General features: G+C 40.7%; 3 protein-coding genes across 5 annotated transcripts; all 3 read right to left on the reverse strand.

Moving 5' to 3' along the window:
* Window positions 1-1710: 1710 nt before the first annotated feature.
* Window positions 1711-3986, reverse strand: LOC115737474. 2 transcript variants are annotated; one of them, XM_030669598.2, is made up of 6 exons: window positions 3322-3986; window positions 3083-3238; window positions 2631-2720; window positions 2424-2546; window positions 2149-2286; window positions 1711-1979 (listed from the first exon to the last, which is right to left on the reverse strand). In XM_030669598.2, exons 1-6 carry the CDS (start codon window positions 3401-3403, stop codon window positions 1888-1890), a joined length of 681 nt encoding a protein of 226 aa, XP_030525458.1. In that variant the 5' UTR covers window positions 3404-3986; the 3' UTR covers window positions 1711-1887. The 2 variants fall into 2 exon arrangements, with proteins under 2 accessions (XP_030525458.1, XP_030525459.1); XM_030669599.2 differs by having other exon boundaries at window positions 1723-1979; window positions 2191-2286.
* A 147-nt stretch (window positions 3987-4133) lies between these two features.
* On the reverse strand, window positions 4134-8859 carry LOC115737473 (aromatic aminotransferase ISS1). The gene is made up of 9 exons (XM_030669596.2): window positions 8611-8859; window positions 8436-8483; window positions 7319-7447; window positions 7130-7189; window positions 6842-6998; window positions 5847-5953; window positions 5607-5665; window positions 5160-5268; window positions 4134-4795 (listed from the first exon to the last, which is right to left on the reverse strand). Exons 1-9 carry the CDS (start codon window positions 8671-8673, stop codon window positions 4346-4348), a joined length of 1182 nt encoding a protein of 393 aa, XP_030525456.1. The 5' UTR covers window positions 8674-8859; the 3' UTR covers window positions 4134-4345.
* A 1886-nt stretch (window positions 8860-10745) lies between these two features.
* Window positions 10746-14015, reverse strand: LOC115737548 (chromatin-remodeling complex subunit ies6). 2 transcript variants are annotated; one of them, XM_030669722.2, is made up of 4 exons: window positions 13886-14015; window positions 12585-12783; window positions 11733-11800; window positions 10746-11071 (listed from the first exon to the last, which is right to left on the reverse strand). In XM_030669722.2, exons 2-4 carry the CDS (start codon window positions 12757-12759, stop codon window positions 10940-10942), a joined length of 375 nt encoding a protein of 124 aa, XP_030525582.1. In that variant the 5' UTR covers window positions 12760-12783; window positions 13886-14015; the 3' UTR covers window positions 10746-10939. The 2 variants fall into 2 exon arrangements, with proteins under 2 accessions (XP_030525582.1, XP_030525580.1); XM_030669720.2 differs by having other exon boundaries at window positions 12585-12917; window positions 13886-13992.
* Window positions 14016-14297: the final 282 nt, after the last annotated feature.

A 14297-nucleotide genomic window follows, 5' to 3' on the forward strand; every position in this document is an offset into this window, starting at 1 on the left:
CTCATATTTCGAAAACGAAATGATTTAGATATGTTCTGAGTTAAAGACATAACATATTTCTTGCATAAATTGGATTAAATATTTTTTACTGCATGGAAAGGTTTTTTAGATAATGTCTAAACGAATTGCCTGCAAATGGGTTTGCAAAACCTTTTGGGGAAAAAAATCATGAAAAGTCCCTGACTTTAAATATGGTTTATAAAAGTTATTTTCTTTTATCAATTGAGTTACGAAAAGTTACATGTTCAGGTTACTCAAATTGATTTTTGTGATGATTTCTGATTTTGGTCATGACTTTGAGGTTGATGGATTATGCTAATGTCGCTATGATTAGATCTATTGGGGAATTGGGGGGGAGTAGCATACTATCGGGACGTCAATATGGCCGAACCAACGGCTAATATCGGTGGTAGATCTAGCAAGGGAGTAAACTTGATCACCTTTGTCACGATATTAAACGTGACCATAGGTAAATGTTGAGTACTAGATTAGTCGATAGAGTAGATCATGGACGTCTGCCTTGATTGTTAACTAACTTTTATGTAAAAAGGTTTGTTGGAAAAATATTATCCACTCTTGATATTTTACTTATATATTACTCCGACTTGAGATTGACCAATGATGATATTTTTTATGAAGGTGTATAGTGAATGTTCAATCTTCTTAAAAGAGATGTATTATTCACTGAGTTGGTTGTTCACTCCATTCATCTTTCTCGCTTCTGGTTCTTCAGCGAGCTGCAAGTAGGATGAAAGCATTATCGTTAACGAGAGGCCATTTTGATAGTGGTGACTTGTGATATGAGTTGTACACGGAAGAAGAGTTTCTAAGTTCGCTTTTTATGAATATGTGTACGTATATCTTTTTGATAGATTATCGAAAACTTCTGATGTTGTAACCAGGTAATTTTTTATCAAATTATATGAATGTATGTACTTCGATATAAGGTTGAATTATAATTATGTTTGAGGTTGTGTCCTTCGGGTAAAAGACAGCCGTGTCATTGCTTATTTCTTTAGAGTCGAGGGTGTGACACTCCATGTCCCACAAACAAATCTAATGCTCGACATCACCCATGTTCTTTGTCGTCCCTGCAGTGGCCCCAAAACAGAGCTTTGCAGTTCCCTCTTGATCAAGAACAGCAATAAGAAGAAAGAAGGGAGGGGTGGGGTGGGGTGGTTAGCTTTATGTCAGTTTTGGGATGGAGGTTGTCGATCTTTACGGGGCTAGCAACAGGTTGCCCGCCAACAGCAAGTCGATCCATATGGAGGAACACCGGCATGGACGTGCGTTCGAGGTCGTTTTCAGAGGAAGACGGCGAGGAGGCCCTTAAGGGGGCCGCGTTCGAGAAGCTCCCCTCCTTCGACTGCCTCAGGAAGGGGTAACTCACAAAGTCCCGCAGCCACGGCGACGGGGAACGACATTGGGGACCTCAGAATTCCCGACCGGAAGGACTAGGAGCAGTTGGTGAGGATTGCAGAGGAGGACAACGAGAAGCAGGGGCAAGAGGAAGAACTATCAAGAACCTGTCACCCTTTGGTTCTACCTGAATCCATGCTCACCATGATCGAGAAGTTCTTTTTGAATTTCAAGAACATAATAAGCAAGTAATTTTCCCTGAAATGAAGCTGAGAGAGAGAGAGAGAGAGAGAGAGAGTTTTACTTACAAGCTACAAGACCGCATAAACTATAAAGAATAAATACATATGTATGCTTTATATAGTGTAAATATCAGATTTCAAAGAAGCGAGGCAACGTAATCATCATGAAAAAAGAGCCATGTATAAGTGTACTATCAAATGTTCGAGCCCCTTCTATGATCTTCCTTATAATCAGAAATGAAATTATTGCGTGACCGAACCATACGCAGCTCATCGCATTGCTCTGCTAAATCCACGAGACGGCCATCGCAGCAAGAAGCATCATCATCCATGACAGCGCCCGATAACTCCTCGAACAATTCGGTGCGCCCGCCAATCCTGCCAAAGCCAGCATCGCGCGAGACATGCTCAGTAAAGATGTGGGCTAAAATCACAAGGTTAAGAAGCTAAAGCAACCTCGCAAGTCATTTACAACCCCTTTGAATGTTATCTGGGCTACGTGAAAGAGAGAAATTTTCCGGTGGGGAATGGGCCACGACTTATTTACCATTTCGCGGATGGGCTGAAGGAGATGGCGGGGATGAATTACCAGTTCCAGGCGAGGCGGAAGATTTCAGAGGCGACGGCGGGGGCCCCGTGGCCGGCGGGCCCAACCCGAGATTACTGCAGTCTGCTCCCAAATTGCCTAAACACAGTAAAGAACGAAACGTACAGTTAGAACTACAATAGCCTGTGTCACAAGTGAGAAACCGTCTGCATCTTTTCAGGCCATCTATTTATGAATGTGAAAAGCATGGGAATTAGAGACATAGAGGAACTCACATTTTTGTACGCAGGCGAAGATGGGCAAGCCCAGCAAATTGGCCGAGCCCTGGTGGCACTGGCACTCGTAAGTATTCCCGCTAGGCACACACTCCCCGTCTCCACACAGCACGAACAAGCAAGCTGCAATGGCAGCGACGAACATAATGCATCCTTGGAATGAACAGATTATGTTGCCGGATGCACAACCAAAAGGAGAAAACTTACGGAGGGAGAAATTAACCAGTGGCAGAAACAACGGCGGAGGCGGGGACGGAGGCACCGGAGGTTCGCCGCCGCATTCGTAATTTATGCTGCCTGTGTTGTTCCCGAAAAGTCTCACGTGAAATGTTAATTGAATAGCTCAATGTCCTATTACTTGTGAAATGTTTACAGAAGTTCTAAAGTAACTTGCGATGCGTAGATGGTGGGTGATATGATGCCTAGGCAAAGAGTGCTTGTTTTGGTGATCTTATCTTATCTACATGCATGATGTGATTTTTCCATTAGATTGTCCTATGATTTTCCGCTTCCAAGTTTAAAAAGAATCTGTCAAAGAGATGCGTTCGGACCGTTCAATCAAGTGAAAACATGCGGCGAGATCAACGAGGGATCCACATGAGCCAACGGTTTCGATTTCGCTATGATATGGAGAGGGATATAGAGAGAGAGAGACTGACAGTTAGGCACGATGCAGGAGGGCCAGACGACCCAGCCGCCCAGCTGGGGCCTGCTCCACCCGGAGTAACAGTCGCACGCGAACCCGGGCAGCACGGCCGGGGTCTCCCGGCACGTCCCCATCCCGCAATCCACCGTCCCACACTTAGCTTCCTGATCTGATCACACCATTTTCAAGAAACCCAAATTCGGTCAAACAGATAACGCCCATCAGATACGAAAGACAAGGAAGGGAAATCACCATGTCGGGTTGACATCAACTGGGAAGACGTGGGGTTGCAAATGCAGGTGAAGAAGAGGATGAAGATGACGAGGAGCCCCATGCTTCTGCTCCTTCCACAGACTCTGCACTGCCGGTTTCTTCGACCCAAATTTAAGGAGAGAGCATTTATTCTTCCAGTAGAACCCGAGAAGATCTGTTTAAACAAAACGAAAACCGAAAGACCTGCCGTACGAAGCCGCGTGAAAGTGAAACAAGCACGTCCCTGGGGAACATCAATGCCTTTAGATCTTCTTCTTTGTTTTGTTAATGGTTAAAGATTGTTTCTAGTCCCTGGAATTCTCGTATCAAGCTTTACGTGTCCAAAGTGAGTTTCGATTCCCATGTTGGAAGAGGCGACTTAGGTAGTATCGCATGTGGGGGAGAGATGGGTGAACAGGGCGGGACAAGCAATGGAGTTTGACAAAACAGGACGTTCATATCAGTGCGAGACACAGAGCCCCAGACAGAACAGTGAACCTACCAATACAGGAATACGACTTCCCAGTTTGAACAGGAAAAGGATATACCGTTTCAAAATATCGGTCGAAAGTCTCACCTACCGATGCTCCTTCGCAAATGGCTCGCTCCACCAGGCGACAAGATGAGCCAATGCTACAACGGGCCGGCTTATAAGCACCGCCACACGACGCCCCGAAATGGCCATCGGAACTTTTTTCCAGCTCTAGGAGCATCGAGACTTCTCCCTAGTTTCTCTCCCTCTGTTTTCCACAAAAAGGCTGTGTTCGAGAATGTCTTTTTACTACCAAACTTGGCTACCACACCGTTTCAAATTTCCTGAATGATGAAACATTTCTGCCTGTATTTAGTGTCGAACCTGTTTGACAGTACAAGCCTGTGTGCGAAGCACCATTTCACCATAAGATTAACAAGAACTATAAAAACCACCGCTTACTATGACGTACCAGCCACGAATGTGGCACAAATTGGGTAAATAGGCACCAATGTTCCAATTGTTCCAATCGAAGGCTAAAAGAACCGCTCATTATACCATTCCATCTCTCACCAATTCCTCTAATCCCTTCTTCAACCTCTCCGCAGCGGCGCTGCAGTCACTCTCCACCAACCCTCCGAAAGATATTCTGAGATTCCCGGGACACCCGCACGCACTCCCGGGAATAGTCACGACCCCATGCTTATGAGCGAGCCAGCGAACGACATCAAAGTCCTTGACAAACTTGTCGGGTAGCTTTGCCCACAAATAAATGGCGCCCTCTCCACCTTTAACCGCGCCATCTCCAAGAGGAGAGAGAGCTTCTACGACGATCTCCCTGTTCTTGATGAGAGTCTTCACACGCTCCGTGACCCACTCAGGTCCCGCTTCTAAGGAGTATAGGGCTAGATGTTGAGAAATGATCGAAGCACATATGGGGATATTGTCCTGAACTTTGAGGAGTTGGTCTGCAAAACCTTCAACTTCCAAAGGATATGCGATCTGTGAATTGCACTCACCAAATTAGTCTTCAAAAATAACAAATCATCGATAATGTTTAACTTTTCAATAAGAAGGGAAGACTGGCCCCATGTGCACATTCCGAGTTAAATAGCATAAACTTAAACTCATCTGTCTCCTATTAATTGAGACCATTCAAAGAACCTGTCATTTATGCTTTTCATTTAATCCAGAAAGATGTACTAAGTTGATCCAGGGTGAAGGTTAAATATAATGACTCGCTTATGAATATGCTTATATTTATGGTCAAGCCAATTTGACATACTGTTCCCCGTGAAACGGAAAAGAGAAAGGGCTTAATGGTCATAAGGAACTCATTCAATTCTCACGCAACAAAGCAACTTACATATCCAACTCGCCATCCCATCATCCCATAGGCTTTTGAAAAAGAAAAGATGTTGACAATATGATTTCCTTCAATGCAGGTGTGCTTAAGACCATCATACATAAAATACCTGCAAAAACAAAAGGACCACGGGAGAATTTAGTACATAAAGCATTTTTAGCCAATAGATTGGATTGCAGAATCATATATATAGCCAGATTTCAGTTATGCTGAGACCCCAAAATGACATGACTTTACTCCTGGCATACGTGTGTGACATGCCGCTACTCTAGGACAGAGAAGAGCTTGTAAATTTTTGGACAGACAGAGACTAACGTAGCAATATCAACAAATAAAAGCTTACTTTGCTGTAAATCACCTCAAAGTGACCTCTAGGTAGAGAAATCATCACATTGAGAAGCTCTGTTGATAAAGAAAAGGCAAGCATTTAAAATAACAAGGACTTACTCATATGTATTATCGACAACAAGCCATGCACCATTCTGCTCACAAAGATCTGATATCCTCTACTAGGAAAAAGAAAACACAAAGTTAGATAATTGAAGTAGAACTTGATTATCTAGTCTTAACCTCTGCCAAGACAGTGCATTAGAGTTTTCCCAAAAAAAAAAAATGAGTATTGATTTTGTGTCCTCGTAGCAATTAATAGGCCATTTCAGAGAGAGAGAGAGAGAGAGAGAGTGAGACCTTAAGAAGAGGCTCAGGGATGTAGGTGCCGGATGGATTTCCAGGATTCACAACTGTAACAAGCTTTGGGACAGGTTTGGTTTCGGATAGAGTTTTCTCTAACCAATCTGCAGTTATAGTAAATTGCTAAGTACTCCTCCCACAAAACACATGGAGGAGATGTGCAACAATCATTCAAATCAGCAGCATCCAGTGAAATTAAAGACACCCTTGAAACCTATTGACCATATAGAGATGGATTGCTAACACCTTTAACATTATTCTGAAATGAATAAATGAACAAATAAGTAGTAGTAATTAACACCCTCAGAGAAGACTCAAGCAACTTCTTTCACATAATGATGGTGTGACCCCCATAAGAAACATACAAATTTCAGAAGCTCCTAACATTTGCATATAGGTACATCTCTAAATGTGGCTACTAGGAGAAATTTTAGAAAGAAGATTTTCAACCAGCACTTCACAGAGACACATGGGAATACAGATTTTTCAATCTTACTTATCACAATAGCAGTCTTCAGGATGAATTCAGGAATCACTAAGGGGTCCCCCTGTAATGTACAGTAACATACAAGTACAAACGAAAAACTGTACTTCTAGTTTCTTCACTAAGAGGACAATCATATCGATAAACAAACTAGTGGGGAGAAGAAAACGTAATGACACTAATGGAATGCCAATACTAACGAATGATCATCAACGGTCTAGGGCATGTAAGGATAAACTTTTACATTTTACTTTTCACTCGATCTAAACATAGGTACACGCACTTGACCTTTTTTAATCTGAAATTTTTCACAACATATAAATGTTGACACAAATTCACATATAACCTTTTTTTAATTACATAAAATACGGAAAATATTTTATTTTTTTTTTTTTTGGGGGGGGTTGGTTATACACTTAACTTTTCAAAATGTAGAAAACAAACAGGCCCTAAACACCTATTACATGAAGGATAACAAATTCACAGAAATATCTCACGTAAATCTAACCTGCATCAGGGTAAAGAGTCTCCGGGTCACCAGGACCAACCAGTATATCAGTGACCCCTGTCATCTGGAAGGACATGTATGCATTAAAGTAATATGGCGCAAACATGACAACAGAGTCACCAGCGTCACATAACGTGAGGACAAGATCCACAAATGCCTGGCAGAAGAAAAATGAACAGATTATATGTTGGTCAGAATCATTTCATCAGGGCGTAATAGACCAGAGTTGTTCGCTCCTCACTTGAAGAAAAATACTATACAAGAAAAGAGAAATGCACTTCCAGAAACCTGATTTGCTCCAGAAGTTACCACCACTGAAGATTTGTATAATTTATTTTCCCGCTGCAACTGCAAAGCAAAAGAAGCAATTCGAAGGATGCCACCATAAGCAAACTCATCTTTAAATTTCCAAGTCCCGGAATCTTTTAGTCTGAATAATATAGAAGAGGTCAATGCAATATTCCTTAAAATGTGTACCTTCTTTACCAATGCCTCTCTGAGTTCTGGGATACCTTCATCAGCACCATAACGGCTAATAGAAGGCTCCCAAACAAGTTCTTTTACCTTGTTCAGTGCATCCTTGGGTGGTTGCCAATAGACCACTCCCTTAGCACAACGCAAGAAACAACGGCAAAGTTAACAGCTAGCATTTCGTAAGATATTAAACCTTATGTGCCACAAGAAATAGAAAGAAACTCCGCTCAAAAGCCCTTCCACAATTACACAAGTAATGGAGATTTCAAAGTAAACATGTTCTGATCATTAAATAGATTAAGATACGATTGTCAATGGCAGGCAAGAGGATACACCAGAGTCAACAGATTCTTCACATGACCAGAGGAAAATGCCCTATTAAGCAGGGAACACACAGTTTGATGCTTCAAGTCCACAGGCAATCATTTCTGTTTCTGTGGGTATCTAATTGAAATGAGAGCTCAATCAACATTTCTGTTAGTGTGCTTTGAAGGATGAGCACAAAAACAAACACTGAAATGCAACACCAATGTTATTTATAAGAGAAGAGATTCCCCCATTATCAGATAAAGGATCGTGGATAAATCCCATTCAGAAATTGAGGCAAACTAATGAGGCCCAGAACACTGGTCTATGCCTCTCCAACACATTAACTAGTAGAGTTGATCACATGTAAAACCCAAGCTGCAGTATGGACTGGATAGCAAATTCTCGTTAGGAATCTAGTCCTCAAAATTGTACCAAATCCAACAATGAACGAAAATCAATACGTAGAAGGCAGATATTTTTTGTTTAAGTTTCCCAAAATTGTCGAGCAAAAAAACCTTTTGATACTCTAGGCACTTCTACAAATGCATTACCCACACGATTTTCCGCTTGGCCCTTTTCGAGAAACCTAAAACGCCTTTCCCTAAACAAGAACCAACCCCACTTCACACCAAAGCAAGAGAAAGACACCATCCCCATTTCCCAACAAAATTTGGCCATTTTACTCTAGAACAACTAAAACAGATCACAATGCATTCTCAGTTCTCGACACCAACACGATCATCAATCACGACACAAAAACGAAAAAGAACACACTGTCCCACTACACAAGAAGAACTAAGTTGGAACAAACCTGAGCCAAAGACATGGCATCTTTCCTTCCTCGAATCACCTCTTGTATCTGCAAAAGAAATCAACTTGGTACAGTATTTCACGCAAATTGAAACAATTGAGAAACCCCCAGGTGTGCTTTGGCAGTTAAAACCAAAATGATACAAGAACAGAAGAAAGAATTCCAATCAAAGTACCTGAACCATTACAGGCATCTCAGTCTCCAAAGCCCTCTTCGCAAGCTTCCCAAATGAACCCATCTTTCACCCTTTTCGTTCCCCAGCTACACGAATCAAGACACGGGGCCTTGCGATTTCCAGATAATGGAGTAAATCTCAAAAGTCTTGCCTCCAAAGTTTTGGTCCAGTGGGAAACCAGAAGATGGTCAGCTTTTCTCGACACCAACCCAGTATTATCTGTTCAACTTTCCGTGTAAAGGAGAAAATGCTAAGATACGAAGAGGCGAGAAAAGACAAGAGCACTTTTGATCGTAGACGCATTTGGCGTATGGACTCTCACTTTTGTCCCTTTCCACCTAATCCTCGGAAATTTCAAAATTTGTTTATGGTCATAGAAGGCAGATTTGAAAGGCAATTGTTGTCTAAACTTTAACTATTACTAGATTTTTGCCCGCATTTTCGACTAAATGCTATAAAAAAAAAATTTGTGGTCCCATGTAATCATGTGAATTATAATTTGACCAAAAAAATCATGTGAATTATGAATATATTATTAGGAAATGAGAGTGGATAGATAAGTAAATTACTAAATTTTTAGCTTTTTTTTTTTCACCAATTTTGCGTTGTTTCACTTCTAACTTTTATGTAGGATAGATTTAATCAAATTTAGCCTTATAACCAAAAACTTAAAAAGGAGAATCCAACCATTTCCCAAGTAAGAATCAAAATCGATAAATTTCGGGGAATTTCAAGTCTGCTTCCTAGTTCTGATTTCGTCAAAATTGAGGTCTACAAGGTCTATTCTAAATCTCCACAATGTAACAGCTAATTTGGGAAACATCCCCCTTTTTCTTGAACCGAATTGATTGGTGATATACTTTTCAACAACCTAAATAATGAAAGGAATCTTTGACTAAACCATACATTTAAACTCTTATTACTTCTTCCAGACCGACTATTTTTTACATGTACTATTATGATTAATAAAATCGACATAACTTCTCATTAGTCATAATGTATTGAAATCATGACGTATATTATCCGACGTAGCTTTGAAGGTCCCCGTTCTTCCTTTGGTACACTAAACAAGGCGGTTTACGTGTGTCTCGAAAAGTTGAACAATCCTATGTTTTCAAAGTAAATTTCGGAGAAATCAGTCACTAATTAGATTTGTTTTTCTCCATGCATCGTATTCTCATTGCGGCAGAGAAGCAGAGGAACCGAGGAGGACGAGAATCACTCAACGTGATCGAACAAAGACAGGGCAATCATTTACCGCGTTTCTCGCACGCAAAAAAAATGGAACTTTACGAAATTCCCATGTGACAGTAATAAATATAGATAGCCTCGAACGGATTCCGATGTTCATGATGTCTGTTTCCGGTCTCTTGTCGGACTCTAATGCTCATTCTGACAAGAGCCGTCCATCCCGTGACGAAAGAGCCTCCACGGATTGATTAAGCCAACGAATGGCCATCAATCTAACTTTCCCTCATTTTTTGTCCTTAGCTCAATTAACAAAAATACCCAAAAGAGATATTAGAATATCGGAGTCACTTGATGTATTTTTCGAAAGATAATTTTCATTCTCGAAGCTTTCTATAAAATTCGACGATAGATCGATAAATGAAGTTATGCATCTTGAAGTTACGTATCCCCTCTCTCATATGAAATGAAAATTTTCCTATCGACAAATAAAAAAAAACACAATAGATCGATGAATCATGCCTCAATATCTCAATACGCCACTTATTGAGAATCAAATTCTAGAACCCCGGAAGTGTTAGGAACAAGAACAAATAATTTGAGCAGCCGCACCATTTTTAATGTTTTTTTTCCTTTGATACTTTCTTTAATGTTTATATCTCGTATCATCTATTCGAACCAAGCGTTTCAGAATCTCGTTGAAGCCTAAGTCGCATAAGCGACATACACAAATGAAACTGAATAAGAACAATGCCAGTGTGCCCTGCAAAAGATATTTGGCTCAACTACCCACTATTCTGAAACTTTGGTTAAGATCCCCTTGGCAAGATTGGCGACATCGGATTGCGGTGGACTTGAGTTTTCTTTGCTTGGCATGGCAACTAAAATGGACCAACCGGCAATCGCCCGGCAACTCTATCGCTTTGTGGAAAGAAGAAACCCAGACGAGATAAGGTAACACCAAGAACGAAATTTTCAGCTAGAAGTTACTTGAATAGGTGGGACAGCTGATGAAAGCCGGCATCAGATGCCAGTAAAGTGAGAAACCATGAACTTTCTTTGTGTTGGGTGGGCGGTACTTCGTGTTCCTTTGATGTGTGCCAGAGAGAGAGAGATCCCTTGTTCCTTCCATATGCTGAATTCACCTCAAAACAACTGCAGCATTTCTTAGAGCCAGATACCTCTGAACATACTCACTGGGAAGTGACCTAATGACCTTAAAGACACCGGCATTTGCATAACGAAGCTTTGTCCTCGGATCGTGGTATGGTGCCTGCATTGGCAAACACATTCAAAAACTTCATTATGCAGTCTGTTCCATAAGATGCTCTCTTCGTAAATGAGGATATATCTGTGAAAGGACCATTCACTTCTGTGAAGGACTGAAACATAGATATTGACTTTAAAATCATAATTCATGAAGTTTGACACAAGACATGATAGTATGTGCAGAATAAAACCACAAGGAACCATCAACAAAGAGTGAAACAAGGAAAAGAGGTGTTACTCTAAATTCCAGTTTCAAGTAAGTGGTGTCGCCCATGCTTGTATTAATTAAATCCATAGGAAGGAAAAGTTAATTTTATATAGAAGAGCACGCCAAAGCAGCAGTTTAGACGACATGTAATAGAGACAAGGAGGATATGCCAAATGGCCACCAAGTAGGATACTAGAAATTAAAGTTCGATCATTAAGCTTTGCATTCTAGAAAGTGAGGTCTTCATGAGAAAATTTTCATTTATCAGATGCTTTGCGATGGCAATGCAGAAACACAAAGTACTTCAAGAAACTTGAACTTCTTCTTTCTCGTGACCTAGTCAAAAGAATACCTATTTTGTAAACAATATTAAAATCCAATAACATATAACCCGATACTATCTGATGTCATATAATAAACTAAAATATTCAGCATCTTGACATTATGAGTTACTTACCTCATATCCTGTTATATCACATATCCTCTTGCTTGGATGCATTGAAGGTGGTGATTCAATGTTAACATCTGTAAAACAGGGCACGATCAGGCTTTTCACATGTAAAGAGGCAAGTAGAGCTTAGAGAAGCTATTATGTTGTTAAGTACATCTCTGCACAACCACAATAACTGCACCATAACTGTTCGGACTTCTATTGCAACTTATAAAGCCTAGGTACATGTGTGCACGAAGCAACAGCAATCACTAGACTTTTTACGGCAAAGTGCACCAGAGGATGTGAGGATGAAATATTTCCTATTGAAAGCCCTTCCACCAAAGATGTCTCAGCAATCTGATCTCAATGGATACTTTTCATGCAGAGTTTCAGAGAATGCAGGCATACAGCACTCCTACTGTCTATAATAGAATTTGCGATCTTTAAAACAAAAACAGAAGCAGGAGTTCACAATTAAAGAATCAAACCCCAGTCAAGATGATCCTGATTCTAGAGCAGTTGCACTATTTGCCGCGTAAAAAATTTTCAGCAAAACCAGCTAAGTAACCAAAGTCTCAAAGCTTCCGAAATCTCAATATCGTTTTTTTTTTTTTTTTTTTTGACAGAAGTAAGACAAAAAATATGAAGCAATCATAAAATAGCTCCATTGAAAAAACTAATACAAGCTACCGGATTTGAAACTTGATATGCGCCAATATCATGGCAGGAGTACTGAGAGGAAACGACAACACACCCGGCTGTGTATCGACCAACATAATCCATTACCACTATCAACAAAGGGGGAAAACAGAGAAATCCGCGACCCAATGAAAAGTTTATATTCTTGCTTGCTTGGTCTGAGAAGTATGAACTTACAATTAGGTTCATCAGGAGGGTAGCTCTGGATATTTTCAGCCTGAATGATCTGCTTGAGATGCTTGAAACGCCTGGCACTGGACTGGCCCTTTGGATACTTCTCATAAATTTGAGTCTTCTTGAAGCTGAAATAGGTTGGCAACACAAGTTCTGCTTCTATTACCTCTGGCTCCATTCTTCTCTCCTTTCTCTTTCAAGACTGCACATCTCAATTATATAACGCTTCGTTGAATGCAGACATTGTCACTTCGAGAAAACAAGTCATTGATTTGCATTCGTTTCAGCTCCCACCCCACAAGACCCCAGCTTCAATTCCCTAGCCAGACGAGTATGCTGAGTAGTCCGGAAATGATGAGATGAGACATCAACAATAACTAGCCATCTATAGGTGGACAATTTCAGACACGGACAATTCACTATGACGAGATAAAACACAAGATAAAGAGCGAAAACGTATATATGTCTCCATCGTCTAACACGTAATTGATGGCAGTTGTGGGATGCGTTGCAAGGATTTATCATCGAAATAATTCAATTCAAAATACAATATGGGGAGAAAAAGTTGGAATTGGATGGATTCTTGTGGGCGTAAGTTTACCAGCATCCTAATTTGAGCCGGACAATACTAGATTCGAGTTGGGGTTCTCTTTCCTGGTGTATCTAGGTCCACCATGCAGTAGGGGCGGAGACTGAAACTCAAATTCGAGCATAATGGCAACACTGCTTTTGTAGAATAGTGGAGCAAGTGTAGCAAGAGAAACAAAATGATAATCTGTACGTGTGAGTGTTCAAAAAGAGAAGAAAGACTGATTTTTAGATGCGATGCATGTCCGAGCGGTAGTGAGGTCCCATTTCTGCAGTTCAAGACAAGGCATTGAGGCTGCTATTACAGTTATGGAAAGACCTGCCTTGCAATCGTCTTGTGTTCCAGACAGCAAAACATAAATTCCCCAGAAGTGAGAGCTAATTCAACAAACAGCATATGGAATAAAACCCAAAATCAACACCTATTGAACGAGAAAAAAAAACAAAAAGGGGAAGGGCTTGAGATGAAAGAGCCACTTCAACTTAATTCAAACTGAGATTGGAATAAAAAAAAGCTCGCTATCTTCTAAACTGAGATTGGAATCGACAACTTTGCTTGAAACCTAACAGTCTAACAACCACTTGGTACTCAACAATTTCACCTAAATCACCCCACCATTCATCCATTGGACTCAGCAACTGAGGCACAGCTTAGGATTCCGAGGAGGGTGGAGAGAGAGAGAGAGAGAGAGAGAGAGAGAGAGAGAGAGACCAACCTTGAGCTCCCGAGGGCAACGGGGGCGACGGTGGCGACGGCGCTGAGAGGGGCGAGAGAGAGACTCGAGAGGCGTCAAGGACTCAGGACTCGGCACACGAGAGAGAAAACTTGCCCGGCCTTTTTTTTGTTTTTTTTCTTCTTTTGGTCCTAAAAGTGAATTGCAAAAACAAACGAAAAAATCAAATAAATACGTTAGACGAAAAATTTAACATTGCTAGAAAAAAAAAATTCAAGAAGTTTATTATTTAGAATAATTAAAATAATTTTTTTATATTTAGATGAAATCTAAAAATAATTAAAAATAATAATTTTCGTAGTTTGGAAAAGAAAATTTCGTAAAGAAACGTGTAATATTCCGACATTAATGGCTGGGGCACATGCGGTCGAAGAACCGAACCCAAGCTTGAGTG

Source organism: Rhodamnia argentea, chromosome 2 (genome assembly GCF_020921035.1).
Source record: "Rhodamnia argentea isolate NSW1041297 chromosome 2, ASM2092103v1, whole genome shotgun sequence".
Classification (NCBI taxonomy): domain Eukaryota; kingdom Viridiplantae; phylum Streptophyta; class Magnoliopsida; order Myrtales; family Myrtaceae; genus Rhodamnia; species Rhodamnia argentea.

Excerpts from the sequence above, each read along its gene's own strand:
- LOC115737474 (XM_030669598.2), bottom strand. The coding sequence starts at position 3,403 with ATGGGGCTCCTCGTCATCTTCATCCTCTTCTTCACCTGCATTTGCAAC. Across the intron at positions 2,721-3,082 it reads CTCCTGCATCGTGCCTAACT|GCAGCATAAATTACGAATGC; the intron begins GTCAGTCTCTCT and ends GGAACAACACAG. Across the intron at positions 2,287-2,423 it reads CTTCGCCTGCGTACAAAAAT|GCAATTTGGGAGCAGACTGC; the intron begins GTGAGTTCCTCT and ends TACTGTGTTTAG.
- LOC115737473 (XM_030669596.2), bottom strand. The coding sequence starts at position 8,673 with ATGGGTTCATTTGGGAAGCTTGCGAAGAGGGCTTTGGAGACTGAGATG. Across the intron at positions 6,999-7,129 it reads TAACTTCTGGAGCAAATCAG|GCATTTGTGGATCTTGTCCT; the intron begins GTTTCTGGAAGT and ends TTCTTCTGCCAG. Across the intron at positions 5,269-5,606 it reads GTTGTCGATAATACATATGA|GTATTTTATGTATGATGGTC; the intron begins GTAAGTCCTTGT and ends TTGTTTTTGCAG.
- LOC115737548 (XM_030669722.2), bottom strand. The coding sequence starts at position 12,759 with ATGGAGCCAGAGGTAATAGAAGCAGAACTTGTGTTGCCAACCTATTTC. Across the intron at positions 11,801-12,584 it reads CCCTCCTGATGAACCTAATT|ATGTTAACATTGAATCACCA; the intron begins GTAAGTTCATAC and ends CCTGTTTTACAG. Across the intron at positions 11,072-11,732 it reads GTGATATAACAGGATATGAG|GCACCATACCACGATCCGAG; the intron begins GTAAGTAACTCA and ends TTGCCAATGCAG.